The 24065-nt window shown below is 41.3% G+C and overlaps 2 protein-coding genes across 9 annotated transcripts in view; one reads left to right on the forward strand and one right to left on the reverse strand.

The window, feature by feature from the left end:
- Positions 1–36: 36 nt before the first annotated feature.
- On the forward strand, positions 37–23997 carry COA5 (cytochrome c oxidase assembly factor 5). Of its 6 annotated transcripts, XR_012065138.1 has the most exons (8): positions 37–248; positions 6041–6124; positions 8309–8521; positions 9779–9819; positions 11006–11069; positions 22184–22291; positions 22938–23011; positions 23780–23997. XR_012065138.1 is itself a non-coding variant. In XM_006203875.4 (3 exons), exons 1-3 carry the CDS (start codon positions 150–152, stop codon positions 8348–8350), a joined length of 225 nt encoding a protein of 74 aa, XP_006203937.1. In that variant the 5' UTR covers positions 37–149; the 3' UTR covers positions 8351–8838. The 6 variants fall into 6 exon arrangements, 1 of the variants encoding a protein (XP_006203937.1); XR_012065137.1 differs by lacking the exon at positions 23780–23997 and having other exon boundaries at positions 22938–23363; XR_012065136.1 differs by lacking the exons at positions 11006–11069; positions 23780–23997 and having other exon boundaries at positions 22121–22291; positions 22938–23363.
- INPP4A (inositol polyphosphate-4-phosphatase type I A) overlaps positions 19003–24065 on the reverse strand; it is a 114959-nt gene continuing 109896 nt past the window's right edge. For all 3 annotated transcript variants that reach the window (XM_072951364.1, XM_072951363.1, XM_072951359.1), the window contains one exon: positions 19003–21652. In XM_072951364.1, coding sequence (XP_072807465.1) covers positions 21520–21652 — 133 coding nt within the window. In that variant the 3' untranslated portion in view covers positions 19003–21519. The remainder of the gene's footprint in view (positions 21653–24065) is intronic.

A 24065-nucleotide genomic window follows, 5' to 3' on the forward strand; every position in this document is an offset into this window, starting at 1 on the left:
CTCGGACTCCCGTCATCCGCCGCGCGCCCGCCGGAAGTTGTTGCTGCGGCCTTCCGGTCCCGCCCGCCGCGGCGTCCCTGGCGTCCTGCCGGGTCTGAGCCGTTGCTGACTCGAGTGGGTCCGGGCCGCCACGGTCTGGAGGCGCAGTCATGCCGCGGTATTACGAGGACAAGCCGGAGGGCGGCGCGTGCGCGGGCGTGAAGGAGGACCTGGGCGCCTGCCTGCTGCAGTCGGACTGCGTGCTCCAGGTAACGCGGCCGGGCGCTCTGGTGACCCGACGCCCGAAACGGGGAGGCGGGGCTGGCGAAGGGCTCCCGGCCCACCTGCGGTGGCGGTGGAGAGACTGGCCTCAGAGTTGGCCGTCCTGGGTGCCGAGCGCAGCTCCAACTTAATGAACTCGGGCAAATTCAAGTCAGAGTCTCACTTCCCAACAGTGTGACAAGGGAGATAAAATTATCAGAGAATTACATGAACCTGGTACATTGTATTGGCTGATGGTTCCTCCTGTCTCTGTTCGGTTGTGCCTGACTAGATACTGTACTTACCTTGTGTTGGTTTGAACTTGTTGCTGAGTTGTTCTATGCATTCTCGGGTAAGTTGTTAATAAGGCAGCTTGGTGTTTTCACCACTTTTTATCTTGCTCCCCCTACCGTTGATGTTGTGGGTTTAGGCGCTTAGATGGGAGATAAAGGGTTTACTGTCACACTCTCCGCTCACTACCAGTCTGTAGTGAGGTCCGGAGTTGACTGGAGTCCTGGATTATGGCCTTAAACCCAACCAAAGCAAGAACCGTTTCCAATCACAAAGGCCTGGTGAAAGGGCAGTCAGTTATTTTTGCATTTAGAGATGTAACTTCAGAAAGTTGTCCTTTTTTCAAAGAAAAGACAGCTACCCCCAACTGGACATCAGCCATAAGGCTACATCGGTGTTTCTGCTGAGTCATGATGTACACTTACTTCACTGATTTTGGCAGTCAGTCAGACTGGCCTCCGGGTGTCTGGTAAAACTAGAGTTGTTTTGAATGTAAGAGGTTATCTAGTCCAATTTAAACAGTTGAGGAAACGGATACACTGTGTTCAGGCTTCCCTGTCCAAGGCTGTTTCCATTCTGCTCCTTAATTGGTGCAAATGTTCTGTCAGCTCCTAGTGAATACCTACTAAGTAGCAGGCATGGTGCCAGGTGCTGGTGATACAAAGATGAATCAGTTACAGTCATTACCTAGTAAGCTTGGTCTGATGGGAAGAATAGACATGTAAGGGGCCAACTTCTTGTGATAAGTGCTGTGTAAGCATTTAGTAAATATTTAATGAGTAGAGGAACAAAATACTTTGGACACCCAATGGAGAGCAGCTTATTTTGTTTGAGAATTTGGAAACTTCTCACATAGAAGGTGACATTTGATCCGAGTCTTAAAGGTTGAGTAGTAGTTTATCAAGTAAAGGGCTGTGATGGTTGTGGGGAGAATCCAAAAAAATAGCGTAGAGGATCCTGGTGGCAGGGAGAATACCAAGTTGGTTTTTTGCAGTGGTTGACTGATTTAGCAAACATTTGCGTGCCAAGCCTAATTCATGCAAATAAATGGAACACCATTTGCTCCTGAGCAGAAATTGGATCTCTGGAAAGCTCGAAAGCTTTGGGCAGGGGTAATGACCAGGACACGTGGCACAGATGTTGCTTTCCCCCATTGAGTATGTGGCTTTTTTGTGGCTGAGTTTGGTTAGCTAGGAGAACATGATGTTTATAAATACTCTCTTAAATGGAAGTGCATTTAAAGTTTGTGTTAAAGTCATCCCGCATGGTCACTTCAACTGGAATATAAAAGTAGTACTGAGGTAAAACACTGGGTTATGCAAATCCAGGATGGTATCCTACCTTTTCGGAAGGTGTCACTGGCACCCACCACTCCCCACTTGGGACTCAAGACCAAGGGAAGTTCTGCTGAGGTCTGTACCTGCTATGTATGGCCACCTCATTTATGATAAGGTTTTTGATTCCTCAGCTCCTTGAATAAAGAAGTTGATCTTTTGGCAGGTGATGCTATAGTCTCTCTTTAACTCACTTGAAAGGCTACTGGATCTCACTTTAGGGGGGAATTCAACATAAAATAATTCGTTCTAGGGCTGCAATGAGAGATAGTCAAAGAACTGTAGGGGCTCCGAGAAACTCAGGGTAATGGTGATAAGGATGTAAATTTATCCTCATTAGGGGCTGGAAAAGAGAAGCAAGGAAAAGGCAGATTTAAAGGGCATCTCTTGGATAAACTTAGAATTTTATGACTCCTAGGAGATCAAAAAGGTTGAAACTTTGCCCAAGAACCACAATTACAAGCCATCTCCTTTGTGTCTGTTAACAGCTTCCAGACCTGCTGACTTTTCATCAGAATCACCTGGAGATGGGGACAGGGAGCTTAAAAGTACAGATTCCACTGCTCTCCTTTCCCTTATAAATTAGAAATGTTCCAGGTTGATTTTTGGGCTCAGCCATATTTAGGAATCACCAATCAGAAGGCAAATAAGCTTGGTAGTGTATTAGTTAGGTTATAGGTTTAGGGAAATGTTACAGAGGCCCGGAATAACAGTGGCTTAAACAAGATAGAGAATTCTCTCTTTTGCTCTTGTGCTTATAAGTAGGATCTAGACTGATGCTGTCTTCCATGGACCAGACACTGTTGATCTGTGGTCTTAGGTGCTATGACAGCAGGGAGCTAGGATGTTATTCTCACACTCATGGTCAGGATTGCTTGGCCGCCACACCATCAGGCCAAGTAATATGGAGTAAAATCGGAAAGGGGGGCAAGCCATTTTCCCTTAAGGACCAACCCATTTTCATTTCAGTTCCCTAAGTATTCCATTGTCTAGAACTTAGTCACATGACCATACCCAGCTGCAGGATGGTTGGGAAATTAGCCCAGCCATATGCCCCACTAAAAAGAAAGAGTGAATATTAAGGGACAGTTAGCAGTCTGCCATTAGGGGTGGAGGTGGAAGAAGATGAAGTAACATTTGTCTCTCAGGTTTAGTGTACCTAGATGGATCTTCCCACCAGGCAGATGGTAGTATTGGTTGAAAGCTTGTGGAAAAGATGGCATCCTAGATACAGTTTGAGGAAACATCAGTTTATAAATTAGTTACAGTCTTTTGCACAGTTGTAGTCTTTCTTCTCTTTCCATTATTCACGTGGGCAACCTCATTAGGGAGTTTGAGGGAGGAACGTAATAGTGTAGAGAAGCTTGCTACTCTGTTCTGTTTCACTTTTGAGAGTCACTGATGTAGACTCAAATCTAGGGCCCAAGCAGACATAAAGACCAGAATGTGGCCAAGACCCTGGGGATGCGGAATGCCACAGACGTGGTACCTTGTAGCTTTTTTGTTTTACTATAAAAGCTAGGAGTGAGACTGGCACTTGCAAAATAAAGGTTTGGGGGAGTGACTGCAGTTTGTTGGGTTGGGCTGTTGAAACTGGCTTGAGGGGAAATCCCTGATGATGAAGCGCAGGTGAAATTTAAGTTACGTTTTTTCCCAGTGCACAGATGCACCAGTTGTTTTTAGTTAAGTAGTACTCTAGGCAACGTTGTTAACATCTTTCTAAAGTGTTGAGAATCAGAACTTTTCAGATTTTAGGGTACCTAATTGTGGCTGTTTGAGCTTTTAAAGTTAACACTGAACAGGGTCATTTTTATTCCCGGACAAAACTGCTTGACTCATTTTGCATTGGAGCTCACCTTGAGTAGGAAGATTTCATGACCTTCCTTTATATTGTCAAGCACTGCATACAGCTAGGTGTTTATAAGCAGTATATGTCTAATTTTTAATTTATTATTGTTTCTTTAATAGTAATAAAATGTAAGGTTTTGATATTTTTTCCCTCATGTATTGCAAATCAGTTTGATGTCATTAAACCTTGATTCAGAAAATTCAAGTTCAGTCTCCTTTTTTCAGATGTTACTTTATACATTTACATTCCCGGGAGGGGGAACCCCTTCAGCGCCTTTCCTTGTTCCTGCTCTGGCACCTCCTGCACTTTGTGGCCTGCTCACGCTGCCAGTGAACATTTGCACGTGTACACCTCCTACCTGCTGTTGAGGGCTCTGTGTAGGCAGGAATATCTTGTATTTACTTTTTAACTGATCTTGAACAGTCCTGTTTTTCTTTTTTTAATAAATTAGTCCTTGTGAGTGTTTAGTTACTAGACAGATTAGTCGGGTAAAGCATTCAGAAAAATTCTGCAGCAGTTACAATTGTTTCTTAATCGAAGTACAGTTGATTTAGAATGTTGTGTTAGTTTCTGGTATACAGCATAGTGATTTAGTTATACATACATATATTCTTTTTCATTGTAGGTTATTACAAGCTATTGAATATAATTCCCCGTACTATACAGTAGGTCCTTGTTTATCTGTGTGATATATAGTGTTTGGTATCTGCAAATCCCAAATTCCTAATTTATCCCTCCCCTCTTCCCCTTTGGTAACTAAGTTTGTTTTCTCTGTCTGTGAGTCCTTTCTGATTCGTAAATAGGTTCATTTGTGTCAGTTTTGTTAGATTCTCCATATAAGTGATATATTTGTCTTTCTCTGTCTCACTTCACTTAGTATGGTCATCTAGGTCCATTGATGTTGCTGCAAATGGCATTATTTCATTCTTTTTTATGGCTGAGTAGTGTAAATATTTGTGTAAATATATAACAACTTTTTTATCCAGTCATCTGTCGATGAACATTTAGGTTGTTTCTATGTCTTGGCTATTGTAAATAGTGCTGCTAAGAACATTGGGGTGCATGTGTCTTTAATTAGAGTTTTCTCTGGATATATGTTCAGGAGTGGGATTGCTGGATCACATAGTAACTGTATTTTTAGTTTTTTAAGTACTCCCCATACTGTTTTCTATAGTGGTTGCACCAAATTACATTCCCACCAACAATGTAGGCGGGTTCCCTTTACTCCACACCCTCCCTGTCCAGCAGTTATCGTTTGTGGATTTTTTAATGATGGCCATTCTGACTGGTGTGAGGTGCTGTGCCTCACTGTGGTTTTGATTTCACAGCAGTTAAATTTTAATCTTGCTTCTTTGAATTGTGAAATATACTCTTCTGTAGATGCTTCCATGTGTCCAGTATATTTAGGTGCTTTTTGTTAAGTTAAATTGATGGCGGTATATTTGTTCAGAATATCTTAAGATAATGAAGTAATAGTTTGTTAAGATTCATAAAAAGCTCATCCCCTGTGAATATTCTTGTAGAGGTATCCTGCCTTGGTGGCAGAAAGGAAATGGTTTAATCCAGTTTTCTGAAGCTCTGTTTTGTGCTTTCACTGCTTAAAGATGAGTTAATTAGACAGTGGGCCCAGGCAGATCTTCCCTCACAAATATATATAAATTCTGTTAAAAATCTCACTTTCTTCTTCCAGTTGAGCTTCCCAGAATAGTGAACTTGACTGTGGGGATAACGGGTGGGGAAATGCTGAGATGTGTTGGAAGTAAAGTTGCTTGCATTAAAATGGTATTATAATTAGAGGCTTTGAAACTCCTTGATACTACCTTCCAGAATAAACCCTTCCATTCGCCACTGCAGCATGCCTGATCTCGCACACGCTCCTTCTCTGTCTTGTCTCTCTCTGTCTCACTGTGTCTGCCACGCACAGACTTCTTGTCTGTCTGTAGGACTTCTTGGGTGTAAAAGTTTTGCAGAGAAGAAACCCCGTTACTACTTTCAACTTTACTCTTTCCCTTTCTTACATATAAGGAACTTGAAGGAGCTGGCTAGATTTTTATATACACATTTTAAGGAAGAGTATCCCATGGAAACCAGTGTTTTCAAGAATTCAAGGGAGCCCTTAAACAGTGCCCCCAAATTATTTTACGTATTTTTTGTCCTCTTTTTTTTCTTAAGTACCAACAGTCAAAATGAATTACAAACTATTTCTTATATAATTTAATATTTTCTTCTTTTAACTTTAAAAAAAAGGAACTATTTCCAGAAAGACAGTTATTTTATACTTTGTGAGAAAATTTCCCGGGCATTTAAGTTGTTTTATGTGTCATAGGAAGGAAAATCCCCTCGGCAGTGTCTGAAGGAAGGAAACTGCAAAGCTTTGAAATACTCATTTTTTGAATGTAAAAGATCAATGGTAAGTGGCCAAAGGTTTTTAAAAGCTTATGCTAAAAATTAGTTTTGTGGAGTTAAATATGTGAGTGACTTAGTAATTATAAAAAGGTTGCAGTCATTATCACTTGGAAAAAAGGATGTATTTCTTTTTTGTTACCCAGTGAATTAATGTTAGCTAACATTCATGAAAACCCACAGCTGATTGTTCTGTTGTTCTGCTGTTATGCTAACCATAGCTGCTGAACTTCATGAATTTCTGAAAGAGGAAGAGAGTAGTCTTGGCAAGTATAAAAGGGGGAAAGTTGATGTTGGTCACTGTGTATTCAGATCACTTGGCAAATACACACAGACCCACAACGTGGGGGTTTAAGGTGTATGCACTGTGCTTTGGCATGCTGACGTGACTAGGGGAAAGTGTTAGTGTCTGTGTGTGAAGTTCTAGAATGGTGGATTGTGGAAAGACAGCCTAAGAGGACATTGGAAATCTCAGATGGTTTCTCCTCTAATCTTTGATTTCAAAGATCTACAAAGATCTTTGGAATAGAAACTGAAAGCCTTCTCTTTGTGAAAAGAAAATATGAAATCAGAAAAATGAACATCTCTTTAAAAACAGCAGTAACTTGAACTTGAACCTGCTTTTGTTTGTGGAGAAACAGCACTCAGATCCCTTCCCTTTTGTTGATAGGAGAAGCAGAGAGTACAGGATACCGGGGAGGCCAAACCAGAACTTGAGCATGTTTGCTAACTAATCCGATCCCGGGAGATGTAAAGTTAGATTAAATTCAGCCATGCTCTTTTCTCAAGTGACACAGTTCTCTGCCAGATTTTTCTGTCATTTCACCTAAGAAGAGAGGATTTTCTGGCCTTCTTTCATATAGTTTTGTTACCTGTGTAAAATGCAAGTCTTTAGATCTTTCAGGAATTTCAAATCATGTTTAAATCATTGAGAAGTCAGAAAGAACAGTTGGTGTAGGAGGTATGAGTTGTCCTTTTTAGTCGTAATGACTGAATTTGTAATAACCTCCTTCTGATTCCCTGCCTAAAGCTCGGTCTTTGATCTCAAAGAACTTTAAAAAATCAGAACATGTAAAAATTTTCAGTTTATCAGCCTTCTGCAGAAATTTGTAACAGTCTTGAATAAAAAGTAAAAGTGCTTCTGACCATTTCTAAATATCAGCACAAAGCAGAGCTAACTCATACTTTGACACCAGGAAGAGCAGCCTAAGGAACATTTTAGCAGACTTAGAGATTCTTACAGCCTTTCTCCAAGACCAATTCACTGTTAGTGCTCCAAGATAGTGGAGTCCTGTCACACTTAACTAATGCAACTTTAATTGTGCACTCTTGGCAAAGACTCAAAACATACCAGTTTTAATTGTGCTGGTAATTTTGCTTAATATTTCAAACAGTGAGTGAATAACCCAGAGTGAAGGCGAGGTGAGTTTGAATCGGCTGATCTCTCGTAGTGCAAGCATCTCATCATCCTGCTTATGATTCCCAAGTTTAAAGACGAATAACTAATTTGTTGAAAATGGGGCCCTTAGCTACTGTATCTAGTGCTGAGGTGAAGAAATAGCCATCTGTCCTTCACTGGCTCTGTTGTTTTCATTAGTAAGTTTTAGCTTTAAAATAACTCCTTCATATGGAACTTCTAGGGAGTGACATTGACTTTGCAGTTTTGTCTTCTCTACTTAGGACCCTCCATCCCACCACACCACCCTTAAGAAGTGGCTGCACTGTGAGGCTTAGGTCAAAGGACATGCAGTTGACCTATGGGTAGTAATTTTAAGGATTTTTAATCCCAAAATGGCTGTATGTTACCGAACATTTTTCAGGGCTCTTTCCTCTTCCCTCAGTTGCTATTTAAAGGTTTTAAATACACTTGACTGTTAACCCAAACAGAACTTAATTAGAAAGTCAAGTTTGTTAGAACAACATATATTGAGTGTAATTCAGAGAGAAAGATAAATGTAATTTGGATTCTACTTGAGAAAATCCTTAATGGTGACCTTATATGAGACTTTTGTTTTTAACACCATCTTCGTTGTTATTAGTGTTTTTCCTTGGTAACGGTGACAATTGCCTTTTTGATTGTGCTGGAAACTGGTTTACTTCTCTCATGTAGTGAACCAGTTTACCAAACCTTAGCAAAGCTATGTTTAATTTTGTTGTCCAAAATATGATGTAGTTGTATATTTATTTTCAGTTGGATGCCAGATCAAGATTCAGGGGAAGAAAAGGATATTGATGCGACTATGTTGAAACCAAGATGAAAACAACAAAGGATTTTCTCTGGTCTTTAACACAGAGAAGCCAAAATTGGAAACATACTTTTTGCTACATCTGTTCACTTGGACCAGTTTTTCCCTACATGGACACTGAAGAAAATGGATAAGTTCTGGTTTGAATATGTTATAAAGTAAATGATTCTCTTGCTCTAAGTTATTTTTAGAGGAAAACTTAATTGAATGGTTATGGGTTGGAAACATAACAGATGTGTTTTAAGAATTGTTCTGAAGCACAAAGAATGGAAAGATTGTTATTTTCAAACTTGACTCCTCAACCAAATGACACAGTTGGTACATCCTTTGTTAAGACTGTGAAGGCCACTGATGTGCCATGGAGTCTGGTGAGAAAGTGTCCATTGGGAAAGTTTAGGATAAAACTTTGATTCTTTTATTCAGTCTGTACTGTTCAGTTCTAAAATAAATTGTGCTTGATTCCTTGGAGAAGAAATGTTTGATTTGCACTGGAAGGGAGGGAGGGAGAAAGAAAGTATAAATATTGTATCTTTTCCAAACATAAAGACAAAATCTTAAAAGCCATTGGGGAGCCTTGAAATACAGAGGGAAACTGCAGGCTGTGTCTGCAGGGTGGCCTGGTCTTCGTGGAGCAGGTTGTCCGCGGACAGGTGCAGCGGGAGAGGTGTGCTGGACCCACTCTGGACAGTTCGGAGAAGCGGGTAAAGAGCTAACACTGGAATGGTTTCCCTGCTCATGGATGTGTTATTATTACATGCCCCGTTTAAGTGGGATGAAATTTCTGCCAAAGTAAACACAAACAAAAACACATGATTTGACTTTAAGCAAGAGTGTCTGCTGGGCCTGATTTTTATCATTCCTCTGCATTACTCAGTGCAATGGATTCATCTCAGAGTGGGAGCCATGCCTCCAAATTAATGGATTTCCTTGTGCCACATCTTAAGTTACACTGAAAAGTGATCTGTGTGAAGGATGCCATTGAAATGAAGTGTTGTTTTTTCTTAAGACTTGAATTAACTTTATGGATAGTGATAACCCTTACAATCAAGGGGGAAGAGGCAGAGTGTTTTACAGTCAGTCAGGCTTCTGCTTCCAGGGGCTGACTACAGCCTAAAAATCTGACAAGTGTTTGTTCCACTCTGTGGCATTATGGCAAGGCAAAATTAGAGGCCAGAATTATGCATTCACGAATGTTTCCACCTCTGATCATTGTGACTGAGCAAAAGAATGAATTATTTGTAGCCCTTGATCCTAAGAGTCAGTCAGCACCTGTCAAGTCCAGAGAAGTCTGTTGAGGAAATGAGACTCCTAATTCAGACCTTTTGGGAAATTTCATAAGCATAGGTAGCAACCTAGAAAGGTACGCAGGACTCTGAGTGCATGTATGTAAAAATGGAATTTTCTTTTTTTTTGAGGAACCTGGAAGCCAGCATACTCCCAAGTTGAGGACATAAAGGTGAGTCTGGGGAAACTAAGGTAGCTAGAGAGAGGCTAGAGCTCAGTGGTAGGGTGCATGGCTAGCATGCAGGAGGTCCTGGGTTCGATTCCAGGCAGAGAGAGGCACCTGTTCTTTCTTCTCTGCCTCTTCCTTCTCTCCTGGAAGGAAGGGAGGAAGGACTCTTTGACACCTGCCCAGGCTGGTAAATGGGTTTTTGAGTAGCTCCTGTGTGACTTGATTTAAGGGCCAGCTCATTTTGTGGAGAAATCACAATAAAAGAAGGCATGTGTGAGACAGTTCTTGAAGGAGGAATAAGAAGGTTGAGGGGTGGTTATCCAGATCAGAGAGAACATGGTCACAGACCAGGGATTTAAATTCTGGGATGGGTATGGATTTAAATTCTGGGATGGGTTGAAGAGAGATGATCTTAGTGGCTGATGGGATGTGGCGGGGAAGGAAGGTGACCCCAGGGTGGAAGGTGAGGCCATTTATCACTAGAGGAGAGCTGGGTCATCTTGGAGGTGGGAAGGAGCGAGCTTGGTGTTGACATGCTGTGTTTGGGACACCAACAGGACACTCAGGCAGAATGCCTAGGATGTGGTTGGATATTTAGATTGATTTGGACGTAGAGTCTAGAATGGACCTGGAAATCTGGGAGTCATTAGCAAATATGAAGAGTGAAATGTGATAGAAGTTATGGACAGAAACCTGGGGAGCACGGTGTTAGTGGTGGGTGGGGTCAACAACCCTGTCAGAGTGAAGGGATGGTCAGAGACAGTGAGAGACCAGGAGAATGAGGCCACAGAAGCCAAGGGAGGGGTGAGCTGCAGGGAAGAGGACACGATAAAGTGCTGTATTCTCCATCCGTCTAGCATAAGTAGAAACACAAGCACATTTCCTATCCTCTCCAACCTGTCCCAGCATTTTGGTCTGTTAAATGGTACAACAGCCTGATAGCACCATGAAGATTTATGATTGCAGACCTGCCTGGACTGGTTGAAAAGGCTCCCTGGGAGGATCTGAGGATATTCTATTCCCACACTCTGTCAGAGCTTGGGTAGTGACAGCTGTAATAAAAAAGAAAACAAAGTTGAACTATACTTAATGAAAAAAAATCAGAGTTGAAAAATAAATAAGTAAATTGCTCAAACTATATATGTCCTTCACCCTGAAGTGGGTCTCTTGTTCTTCTTTTATTACCCAGTCTGCCAACTCTGTCTCTTGATTGTAGCATTTAGTCCATCGACATTTATGGCAGTTATTGACAGGTATGTATGTATTGCCATTTTAAACCTTGTCTAGATTGAAAGCGAGGGGATGGGAAAAGATAACTTCATGCAAATGGAAATGACAAGAAAGCAGAGGTAGCAATATTCATATCATTCAAAATAGACTTTAAAACAAAGGCCAGAAAGCTAAAGAAGGGAGTGACATGGTAGAAGGATCAGCGTAAGAGAAGGAGACCTCTCTCATCAACATACATGCACCCAGTATAGGGGCATCTAGATCCATAAAACAGGTACTGACAGACGTAAAGGAAGAAACTGATGAGAACACAGTAAAAGTAGGAGACTTTAACACACCACTAACATCAATAGAAAGATTTTCCAGATAAAAAATCAACACGACAACAGAGATCCTACATGACACAATAGAACAGCTAGACTTCAATTGCTATTTTTCAGCACATTACACCCCAGACCCCCCAGAATATAAATTCTCCTCAAGTGCATATAGATCATTCTCAAGGACAGACACAAAACAAGCCTCAACAAATTTAAGATGATTGATTGATAGACATTATTTCAGACATCTTTTCTGACTACAATGGCATGAAACTAGAAGTCAACCAAGAAAGAGAAAAGAGAAAAAAACTGTATAGATTGAACATCATGCCACTAAATAAATAACTGATGGATCAACAATGACATCAAAGGGGAAATGAAAAAATGCCTTGACACAAATGACAGTGAAAATACAACCACACAAAACCCATGGTACTCAGCAAAGGCATACCATGCATAGGAGGGAAGTTCAGAGCAAACATCAAAAAACAAACATCTCAAACAACCTAACCTACCACCTAAAAGAATTACAAGAAGAGTAAACAAAACCTAAGGTCAGCATAAGGAAAGAAAGAATAAAGATTAGAGAAGAAATAAATAGAGATTTAAATAATAGTGAAAGTCAAAACCAAGAATAGTTTTTTTGAAAGAGTAAACAAAATCAACCTCTGGCCAGGCTCATTAAGAAGAGAGAGAGAGAGGACCCAAACACACAAAATAAGAAATGAAAGAGGAGAAATAACAACTGATACCACAGATATTAAAAAACAAAAAAAGCCGTAAGAGAATACTGTGAACAATGCCAACAGATTGGACAGCCTGGAAGAAATGGGCAAGTTTCTAGAAACATGCAGCTAATCAAAACTGAATCAAGAAGAAACATAATCTGAACCGATCAATCACAAGTGAAATAAAATCTGTAGTTAAAAAACAAAACAAAAAACTCCCTGCAAACAAAAGTCCAGGACTGGACGGTTTCACTGGGGGAGTTCTACCAACAAACAAACAACTTACACTGATCTTTCTCACTCTTCCAAAAAAACTGAAGAGGAGAGAACATTCCCAAAGACACTTTCTGAAGCCACCATCACCCTGATAGCAAAACCAGACACTACCAAAAAAGAAAATTACAAGCCAATATCTCTGATAAATATAGATGCAGAAATTCTCAACAAAATGTTAGTAAACCGACTCCAACAACACATAAAAAAGATCATACACCACGATCAAGTTTGATTTATCCCAGGGTCACAAGGATGGTTCAACATACAAAAATCAATCAACATCATATACCACATCAGCAAAAAAGACAAAAACCACACAATCATCTCAATAGATGCAGAAAAAGCATTTGATAAAATGCAACATCAATTCATGATGAAAGCTCTTATCAAAGTGGGAGTAGAGGGAAAATAACATAATATAAAAAACCCACAGCCAACCTAACAGAAGCTGAAACCCTTCCCGCTAAAATCTGGAAGAACACAGGGACGCTCACACTCACCATTTCTATTCAACAAAGTATTGGAAGTCCTAGCCACAGCAGTCAGAAAAGAAAGAAAACAAAAGGGATCCAAATTGGAAGGAAAGAGGTAAAACTGTCATTATATGCAGGTGATATGCTATTATATATAGAAAACTCTGAAGATGCCACACAAAAACTACTAGAAGATAAATTCAGCAAGGTAGCAGGATATAAGATTAATTTACAGAAATCTGTTTCATTTCTTTACACTAGCAATGAAGTATCAGAAAAAGTTAAAAAAATACCTTTTAAAATAACATCAAAAGAAAAATACCCAGGAATAAAACTAACCAAGGAGGTGAACTATGAGGTATCACCTCACACCAGACAGAATGGCCATCATTCAAAAGTCCACAAATGATAAATGCTGGAGAGGGTGTGGAGAGAAGGGAACCCTCCTACACTACTGGTGGGATTGTATTTTGGTGCAGCCACTGTGGAAAATACTGTGGAGATTCCTCAAAAAAATAAAAACAGACTTACCATATGATCCAGCAATCCCACTCCTGGGCATAGATCTGGAGGGAACTCCTTAGATAAATGCACCCCAATGTTCACAGCAGCACTATATACAATAGCCAAGACATGGAAACAATCTAAATGTCCATCGACAGGTAAATGGATAAAGAAGTCATGGCATATTTATACAATGGAATACTACTCAGCCATAAAAAATAAAACTGCCATTTGCAGCAACATGGATGGACCTGGACATTGTCATTCTAAGTGAAGTAAGCCAGAAAAAGAAAAAAATACCATATGATATCACTCATGTGGAATCTTAAAAAAAAAAAAAACGGACACTAGTGAACTCATCTACAAAACAGAAACAGACTTGCAGATATAGTAAACAATCATGGTTACCAGGGGGAAGGGTGTGGGAAAGGATAAATTTGGGAGTTTGAGATTTGCAAATGTTAGCCACTATATATAAAAATAGATCAAAGAAAAACAAATTTCTTGTATAAAGCACAGGGAACTATATCCAGTATCTTGTAATAACCTTAATGAAACAATATGAAAATGAATATATGTATGTATATGCATGACTGGGACATTGTGCTATACACCAGAAACTGATGCATTGTAACTGTAATTCAACTTAAAAAAATAGATTAAAAAAGAAAACTAACCAAGGAGGTCAAAGACACAGGATGAGAACTATATTACATTGATAAAGGAAATTAAAGATGATTTAAAGAAATGGAAAGAGATCCCACACTCTTAGGTTGGAAGAATTAATATTGTTAAAATGGCCATACTACCCAAAGCAATCTAAAGATTTAATGCACTCCCTATCAAATTATCCATGCTATTTTTCACAGAGCTGGAACAATCCTAAAATGTATGTAGTATCACAGAAGACTCAATTTTCAAAGCAATACTGAGGAACAAGAACAAAAAGCTAGAAGCATAACCTTTCCAGACTTTATACTTCAAAGCTACAGTGATCAAAACAACATGGTATTGGCATAAACAGAGACATATGGATCAATGGAACAGAATAGACAGCCCAGAAATCAACCCGCACACCTATAGTCAATCTTCAACAAAAGAGGCAAGAATATACAATGGAGAAAAGACAGTCGCTTCAGCAAGTGGTGTTAGGAAAGCTGGACAGCTGCATGTAAATCAGTGAAGCTGGAACACCTCCTCACACCATACACAAAAATAAACTCCAATGCCCTAAAGACTTAAAAGGCAGGACACTATAAATCGCCTAGAAGAGAACGTAGGCAAAACATTCTCTGACTTTTCCTAGGTCAGCCTCCAAAGCAATAGAAACAAGGGGCAAAAAAAAAAAAAAAAAAAAAGAACAAATGGGACCTAGTCAAACTTACAAGCTTTTGTACAGCAAAGGAAACTAAAAACGAAAAGACAGCCTACAGACTAGGAGAAAATACTTGCAAACCGTGTGACTGACAAGGGCTTAATTTCCAGAATATACAGCTCATACAACTCAGTAACAAAAAACCCAATCAAAAATGGGCAGAAGATCTAAATTGACATTTCTCCAAAGAAGACATTCAGATGGCCAACAGGCACATGAAAAGATGCTCAGTATCACTAATTACCAGAGAATGTAAACCAAAAGTACCATATGGTATCACTTCACATCCATCTGAATGGCCATCATTAAAAAGTCCACAAATGATAAATGCTGGTGTGGAGAACAGGAAACCCTCTTACACTGTTGGTAGGAATGAAAATTGGCACAGCCAGTGTAAGAAACAATATGGAGATTCCTTAAACTAAAAATAGACTTACCCTATGATCCAGCAGTCCCACTCCTGGACATATATCCAGAGAAAACCCTAATTAAAAGACACATGCACCCCAACGTTCATAGCAGCACTATTTCCAATAGCCAAGACATGGAAACAACCTGAATGCCATGGAGAGATGATTGGATGAAGATGTGGTATATATACAGTGGAATAGTACTCAGCAATAAAAAAGAATAAAATAATGCCATTTGCAGCAACAAGGATGGACCTAGAGATTATCATACTAAGTGAAGTAAGTCAGAGAAAGACATATGATGTCACTTATATGTGGAATCTAAAATGATACAAATGAACTTATTCACAAAACAGAGACACTCAGACATAGAAAACAAACTTACGGTTACCAAAGGGAAAAGGGCAGAGGGGAGAGATAAATTAAGAGTTTTAGGATTAGCAGATACAAACTACCATATATAAAACAGAAAAACAAGGTCCTAATGTACAGCACAGGGAACTATGTATCTTACAATAATCTGTAATGAAAAATATGAATAGTAATATATAACTGAATCACTGCTGTACACCAGAAACTAACACAGCATTGCACAATAAAGTAAACGTCGATAAAAAAATTCTCAAACTGAAAAAAAAAAAAAAGAGAGACAAAGTTACTACCCATTTGCCCAGTCTCAGTGTAGACGGGGAGGGCGTTCTCCCCCGGGGTGGCCCAGGCCAGCAGTCACTCAGGGCTGGAGGGGTCTCCCCGGGGCCGCGGCGGGGAGGGCGCCGGTGCAGGCAGACTCACAGGGCCCGCTGCGGTTCAGAGCGTGGCGAGGCCCCCACCCGCACTCTCCTCCTCAGTCTCCCTTGGCTTCCACACACGTTGTAGGCTGTCCCTTGGGCCGATACCTGCAATGCTCGTGTCTCCGGCCGTGGTCAGCGTCAGCAAGCATTGGACAGTCAACTCTGGCAGCGCTCTTCTGCTTCCAGAGCCCTGGTGGAAGCATGGGGCGTGTGAGAGAGGAGTTTCCATCTCTCCAGTTCACTTCCCTCCCTCTGCCGGTGCCTGGGCTGCTTGGTGTCCACGGGAATGAAAGAAAGATCTTTTGGGTTGACATATACTTCTCAGGGATTTCATTTTGTTTTATCTATTTCCTTACTGTTCTCAAATATTGGATTTTATCCACTGTAGATTCAGTTACCTTCTACTTTTGGAAAGGGCTTTTGAGAGGAAGGTACATTTTAAAGTATAAAAATACTCATTGATGCCTTATAGGCAGCCTGTCCCGCCTCTGGGCAGCCGTCGGAGCAGTGGGGGTGAGGTCGGGCAGCCTGCTGTGCCCTCCCAGGGGGCCGTGTGCTTCTAAACTGGGGTTTCCTGGATGCAGAGAAGTACCTAGACTACAACTTACTGAAAAATCGACTCTCTCTGAGGGCTTGTTAGGGAAGATATTTTTGGGGAAAAAAAGTCTGTCCATCTCCAAATGGAGAGTTCCACCAGGGCTTGCTGGAATGTGCCAGTCCTGGAAGGGCCCAATCCCTGGAGCACAACAGGATGTCCAGATGTGAGGTCTGGCCCTTCTGCGGGTCCAGGCTCCCGGCAGTTCCTGGGCCAGAACAGATGGCCGTGTTGGCAGCTCTGCCACATGACTGAGGCTTGTCCTACACCCAGTGTGCACCCATTCAGGAAGGTCAACCTCACGACTGCAACACGAGGAGCACACAAGGCTGATGAGGATCTTGCAAAAAAACTTCAAACATGATTCCAACTTGCTGGTTGATACTGTCAGTAAGGAACAAGGGAGACCTGTCAGAACAACCTGCAAGGAAGTAACAAAAGCAACGGCCCTTCAACAGCTAATCATTTTTGTCCTCAGCAAAATCAGAAACAAGGAAACTCCAACCACCAGTTCCTTACCTTCCTCTGATCAAAACCTCCTGAGAAGAGTGAAGAGACAGGAAGATATGTGTGGTCTGCAGGTCCTGAAACGTCTCCACTTGCTTATCTTTAAAGCAGCAACAACTATATACAACAGCCAAGACACAGAAGCAACCTAAATACCTGTAGACAGATGACTGGGTAAAGAAGCTGTGGTGTATTTATACAGTGGAACACTACTCAGCCATAAAAAAAGAATGAAATCATGCCATTTGCAGCAACATGGATGGACCCAGAGATCATCATTCTAAGTGAAGTAAGCCAGAAAGGGAAAGAAAAATACCATATATTCCTCATAAGTGGAATTAAAAAAAAAAAAGAAAAACACTATGAACTCCTCTACAAAAGAGAAACAGACTCGCAGACATAGTAAACAATCATGGTTACCAGGGAAAGGGAGTGGGAAAGGACAAATTTCGGAGTTTGAGATTTACAAATGTTAGCCACTATATATAAAAATAGATTTTTAAAAAAGTTTCTGCTGTATAACACAGGGAACTGTTAAGTATTTTATAATAACCTTTTAATGAAAAAAATAAAAATGAATATATGTATGTATGTATGTGTGTGTGTATATATATATATATATGCATGACTGGGACATTTTGCTGTACACCAGAAATTGACATTTTGTATGTAACTGACAGTGCTTCAACTTAAAAAATTTTTTTAAATTTAAATAAATAAAGCAACATTGGAGGAGGAAGTCCTGCCAACTGTAGCAAACTCTAACACTTGCCTTATGCCAAAAATAATTCCAGATGAATGGGTCTAAATGTAAAACTGAAGCCATAAAGGTACTAGAAATAAGAATAGGTTAATGTTTTAAAAATAACCTCAGAGTATGAGAACAAAGGCAGAAACCAGGAATGGTATCAATAAACCAAAAGTGTACAAGGTGCCAAGCACAGTGCTGATTGTTCCAGTGCCATCCCTCAGCGAGGGCACAGCATGACACCCTCTCGTGGACAAGGATGGGGGGCTATCTGTGTCACCTCCAGTGGGGAGGCCAGGACTCGACTTCAGAACAAACGTCAAAAAGAGAAAGACAGGCGTATTTCACTACATAAGATTTTATAACTTCTGTAGACCCCTACTTACCATAAATGAAACCAAAAGACAACTGACAAATACATCTTAAAAAGCTGCAAACTACGATAGAGGGGTTAATATATATTAGAAATACTTAATGCATATGAAAAAGACCAACACTCAAAGTCACAAAAGTAGAAACAGGAATAAAAGCATAGAAGATGTTCAGTTTGTATAATCAAAGGAGTGACAGTGCAATACGGTGTCCTCTTCAGCTCCAGCGAGAACTAAGGGAAGGCAGGTGCTCTGGTGGTAGCATGTATTCTGCTACCAGTAACCTGGTAGCATTAAAAGTTCAAAATTTTCAGGACATTTAAATTATCCTTTAACTGTACATTTCTGCTGCCAGGAATTTATCCAGTGGAGATCCCAGGGCACACACACCAAGCATAAGATGCAGAGTCACGAACAATCAGACCATGAATGGAGCACAGCCCACAGAGAAGACCTGCCCACACTCACGGCGGTGGCCGGGCAGGACCCACAGTAACACTCAGGAACGCTGAACTCCAGTCACCTCGCCGCTGCCGCACGGAGGATGGACCGCTGGGTCCGCACGCAGCACATGCAGGCTCAGAGAGGGCAAGCAACTTGCTCCGTCACCAGCCAGAGGAGAGGCACACAGGACTGGGGACTGAGGTCTGGGTCCGTCTGAAGCTGAAGTCCACACTCTTAATCCCACACTCCACTGCCCTCTGCTTCCGATTAACGGAAAACAAGGTTAGAAAACAGAAATCTCTCATGTTTACAAATACCAAGTGTTCGATGCAGTGCCCCTCAGTGACAGTCCAGCCAGATGCCAGCCGCAGACCCAGTGCTCCTCGTGTACCAGAATGAACCAGGCAGACCAGGTTTAACATTCTTGTCAGTTGTTTATTGTCTGTCATTCTAAAGACGAGCACATTTACAGCATACATGGCTTTGAATGAGCTAAGAATATATAAAACAGTAACTATACGTTTATATATATATTAATACTGCCCAAAAACAAATAAATAAAAGTACCTTAATGCACTAAGCTTGGCAAATACAATTGTGTGGGGACAAAACTGTATATTATACAACATTTGTACATTTTTAAAGGAAACCAAAGGCAACTGTGCTGCAGGTGCTTTGACAGAATCCACATCACATCGGCATTTTCAGTGTCTCAACGCTTCTTTTAGAGGGGCCCTTAGAAGGAACGCTGGATGGAATCTCCATTTTACGGGAACCTGTAAAACTGCCTTCCTTCTCCAACTGAAAACTCAAAGCTCCCATGTGACCTGAGGAGCTGCAGCCACCACGACGGGGGGCCGTGGGCCCTGCTCAGCAAGCTTGGAAGGTCCACGGTGCCGCCGGGAGGCTGACGATCACACAGGAGCCCAGGAGTGGTGTGCACGTTAATACTGAAACCTGAATATTTCCTACATGGTTAGCCAAGTCTTAGACCTGTATGGTGATTCGTAGTATGAAGCCAGAATTAGGGAAATAATTCACATAAAGTTGCCACATGCAAAACTGCTAACAAATGACTCAACATTTGCTATATTCCCTTTTGATAAATGCACGTATTTAATGATCTTCAGACAAAAAAAAATTCTGAAAGCTGTATGAGTAACATTTAATTCAAAATACAAGGGATTTTTTAAAAAGGTAGTGATGCTAAAATGAGAAATGATGGAAATATATAGATAACAGAAAATTACAAAATAAGTGAAACGGTGGCAAGGTGAAGACCGTATTGGAAACTGTCTTTGAACAGGGACTGACACACAGGAGACTCCGACACCAGCTGCCGCCACCTGTGCGGTGGGTTCGGCGGACAGGTTTCCCTGCCTCTGCCCTCCAGTGAGCCCAGCTACGCAAGGGCCAGGGAGCATGACCCACGCCCCTCTGACTCGCCCTCCACACCAGGTCACACTGGACCGTGGGGCTCTCCACACCCGGCGGGCATCAGGAGACAGCAGGCTCCGTCTGTGCCTGGCTTCTGAGCAGGAAGGGGTCTGGAAGGTCATCTGGGTCCACCCTTACCTGACGCCCACCCTGTGTCCCTGCCAACGGCTGGTCCTGCTGTACTTCAGCTCCCCAGGCCCAAGTTTGTTACATGTTTCCAAGTGGCATTTCTCAAGGAGCCCGAAGAATAACATTGAGAATTTTAGACAAAGGAACTTCCTCAGGGTTCACAAGTCATTAGGATCAGCATGACGAACATATGCCACAGGTATTTCTTTTACAGCCTTTAAATAACAGGTAAACATAATAACGGTAAAAACAGAACTGTTAAAACATACAAACTAAGAAAAAAACTCTGCTATGTGCAGATAAGACTCATCATCATCTTATAATAGATGACCAGACGTAATTTTCTATGAAATTGCTAAGTTTTATGGCCCACTAATCCCTTTCAAAATCTCATTTTAGGAGCTATTTCAGCTTTCTCAGTAGCAGTCTTATATACAGAACGAACGGAGGATAGTAACGGTTACTGCAGACCTGAAAGACTTTCATTAGACATTCAGACATGATTGTGTTGTCTTTTAAAAGATGAAAAAATGGGAAACCCACCAAAGGACACCTATTCTCCAAATATTTAGGTTTCCACTATATGCATGCTCCCCCCCTTGTTGACTGACGTGTCGTACAGACCCTGCAGGAGGTCCTGACCGGGAGAGGGGGAGATGTGCCCTGGGACCATGGGACCAGGCATGGGCGTGAGAACAGGAGACAGTGGGCCTCACGTCCTCAAGCAGACACCCTGTTTTTAAGGACAGAACTGGCCCCGCTGTGTGGGCGGCTGTGCGGGTGTGATGTAATAGTCTTATCTCTGACTTGTCAGCCTTTAGGTCAGCTCCTGGTTCCGCCTGCGGAGCTGCAGACAGGCCACTGCATTCAGAAGACAGCGAGCTGCTTTCCCCAAAACTCTCTTAAGATTTAACATTTAGTGGTCAGCCCAGGATCTAATCAGTGAAACTTACTTACTGGTTTACATTGAGATTTTTAAAAAGTAGACTGTAAGTCAATGCTCAATTTTGAGTTACTCAGTAAAAAAAAAAAAAACACAGATAAGCAGCTGCCTAGGTGGGCATTTTAAAAAGTTTTTCTAGCATTTCAGACATTCTTAGCTTGATCGCTATCAGTAACCACTGACAACCGTGTGTTACGGCCGAGGCTGTCTGAACGGGCAGTCGTCACCATCCGCACTGCTGGGCCCAACATCACCTGCTATGGATCCAATGCAAAAAACATGCTCCATAGACTCTTTAGTGAGATATTTTTTAAAAACACAAAATAAAAACCAATCCTTCAGGTCTTCTTGAAGAATTCATATACGACACTAGAGGGTACCCACATGTATTACGTAACAGCTAATTAGAGGAAACCGTGTGTTCATGTTTCAACTTTTCCGTAAGTCCCTTCAGGAGGCCTGTAATGCTTGGGAAAAGCCTTCAGCTGCAGGGAATTAAATGCATATTTGCGACTTCCAACATTCTTCATTGTATTTTCTCTTCGACAACCCTCACTGGGGAAAAAACAAGCACAAGAAATGACAGCAGTAAAAAAGGAAAAAAGAAAAGACTTAAACTCAGATGAAATGAACTATTTTCATAGCATTAAAAAAAAAGGCTGATTAGTTTAAATGGGTGCCAGACTCATTTACAACAATACACACGCAAGATGGCAGTTTCTGAACAAGGCAGCTGAGAAGCACAGAGATGGACACATGCTGTGAGCGACTGCAGGGGTCTGCTTCGAAAGCAGCGCTGTGTTCATGCGGAGGACAGCTTTTCTGTTTTGAAGTTAATGATTTCAAGTACTTTGCGTCTGGTTATCTGAGAGGTCTATCATAACTATAGTTCAAAAGTTCTGTCACACAGCAAATTAAATGCAAAAGTGCTGCTCTTACCCAAAGCCTTTAAAGAGCTGCATTTTTCTGTATTAGCAACAGCTGCTGACCATCGCAAGTTCAAAATGCTGATTTTCCTTGCAGAATTGAACATGCAGCAAAACCATCTGGCTCCAAAGGCTGCTCTAACATGCTGTCTCCACCTAGGAGGCAGCTGTCCTGGGGGCACAGCAACCCTGTGGGCCTGGGCGATGGCTGCACGGCCGTGAGCACCAGGGCGTCAAGGAGTGACCGCACTGAGGCTGCCTTCTCCAGGTAAGCTGCCCTCGCTGCAGTAACCTCAGAAGAGTGCCACTGAGCCGGTGAGAGCCCACGGGTGCCCTTCCCTGGAGAGCATGCTACCAGCATCTTCCCCTGCTCCACTGATCAAGGGTTGTCATGGCAACCCAGCGGACAAAGCAAATGCTAAACAGGAGGATGAGCCGTCAAGCAGGCCTCACAGTCCCAAGTGGGAGCATCGGGGAGCTCTCTGGGACATGCTCTGGTAGACATCAAGTTAATAGACAAAAGCGAGTCTAAATAGAAATGACTTCCTATATAGCACAGTATCTTTATAGTTTTATATTATTCTAAGACAATCTAGCAATTAATTCAACTAGTTATTAAATTTAGTACAAAATCCTCTTCATGAGATGTAAAATTTGCAGTTACCAAGAAACTGTGGTTTAAAAAAATATTTCAAGTTGTATGAAGACCATTGTGTCATGCATTTTAAAAAAATATCAGTGGCAATTGCTCAAGCCTTTTAAAGTGAAAGTGACAACTTCATTATCAAGAATATGTAAAATACTTTGGTAAGACAGTAATTTTATTCAAAAGATAAACTCAGGTATTTTAGAAAAGTAGCCACCTGCTTGTTAATAAGTAAGTTAGTAACTCAAATATGCTTTCTTGTCGCCAGAGCTGCAAAGCCCTCAGCTGGATGGGTGTCATCTGAGCTGTTCGCCTAGGCTGTGTGAGCAGGGAGCCCCTAGAGTAAGTGAAGATCACGTTCATCTAACATCCAATGATCAGATAAAAATATCACTCCATTTAAAACAGAAGCTATATCGGTTCTTCTTTAATCTTTGGAAGTTCTTACATTATCAGACTATTTCAGATATGGCTTCTCCATTGACATAGAAATACACACACTTCTCAAAAACCACTAGTAACTAGTAAAAGTCAAACTGCTTTGAGGAACAGAGAAAGATAATTTGTGAACTTCGACATTCTTTTATTTACATGTTAGAGGCTAATTACTGGTTTAGCTGGCTGAATATACTATACGTGAAATTATAATCAAGATTACACTTTTATTTCAAGTAAATTTTAAAATCAAATTGTGTTCACTTTCCCTCAAATGTTTGAATTTGGTTTGAAGTTACAAAATCTGACTAATGAGGCTGATTGCACATTGACATCCAGTGTTTAGCCAAGCTCTGGCATGGTCTTGGGAGGAGGTGTGGGGAGGGGAGGCCATGCTGTGGGAACTGGCATGTCCTGCTGCAGAGCCCTGCCTCCACCCTCAGGTAGGACATTTTCATCCATCACGTTGGCTGTGTAATTTTTAGGAGTCAGGAATACACATGGAGAAGGTCTTGGATAGATTTTAGAAAGAGGGATTTAATTATTTCAAAGCTATACGATTTTTTCATTGTAATGATAAATTATTTCAAGGACATCTACTTTTAAAATTAAAAATTAGAACCGAAACCCCAAGTGGCAACTAATTTTAGTGCCACCCCTGTTTTCCCTTTCCAGTGGGGACCGTCCACTTTAGAACGCATCTGGGCATGTCAGCGTCTAGTGATCCTGAAAATCTCCAGTCAGCTGCTGCTGCCAGTGTGCAAGCGCCAGCATTAGCTTAGGAGCAACCTGAAAACCATCACCAAATACCAATGACTCCCCTTTCCTAATCATCTCCCTGTCTTTGTTTTATCCTGCCTGTTTCTACTAAAGCAGAAAAGACTTCAAATATATCTTTAGCCTGATTTCATAAGGCCTCAGTGACATTAAAACTCAGCTCAAGGGTGAGCATGCTGAATTT

The sequence above is a fragment of the Vicugna pacos genome, chromosome 28 (genome assembly GCF_048564905.1).
Source record: "Vicugna pacos chromosome 28, VicPac4, whole genome shotgun sequence".
Taxonomy (NCBI): domain Eukaryota; kingdom Metazoa; phylum Chordata; class Mammalia; order Artiodactyla; family Camelidae; genus Vicugna; species Vicugna pacos.

Coding starts and splice junctions, on each gene's coding strand:
- COA5 (XM_006203875.4), top strand. CDS start 150: ATGCCGCGGTATTACGAGGACAAGCCGGAGGGCGGCGCGTGCGCGGGC. Junction 249..6,040: donor AGTCGGACTGCGTGCTCCAG/GTAACGCGGCCG, acceptor TATGTGTCATAG/GAAGGAAAATCCCCTCGGCA. Junction 6,125..8,308: donor TTGAATGTAAAAGATCAATG/GTAAGTGGCCAA, acceptor ATTTATTTTCAG/TTGGATGCCAGATCAAGATT.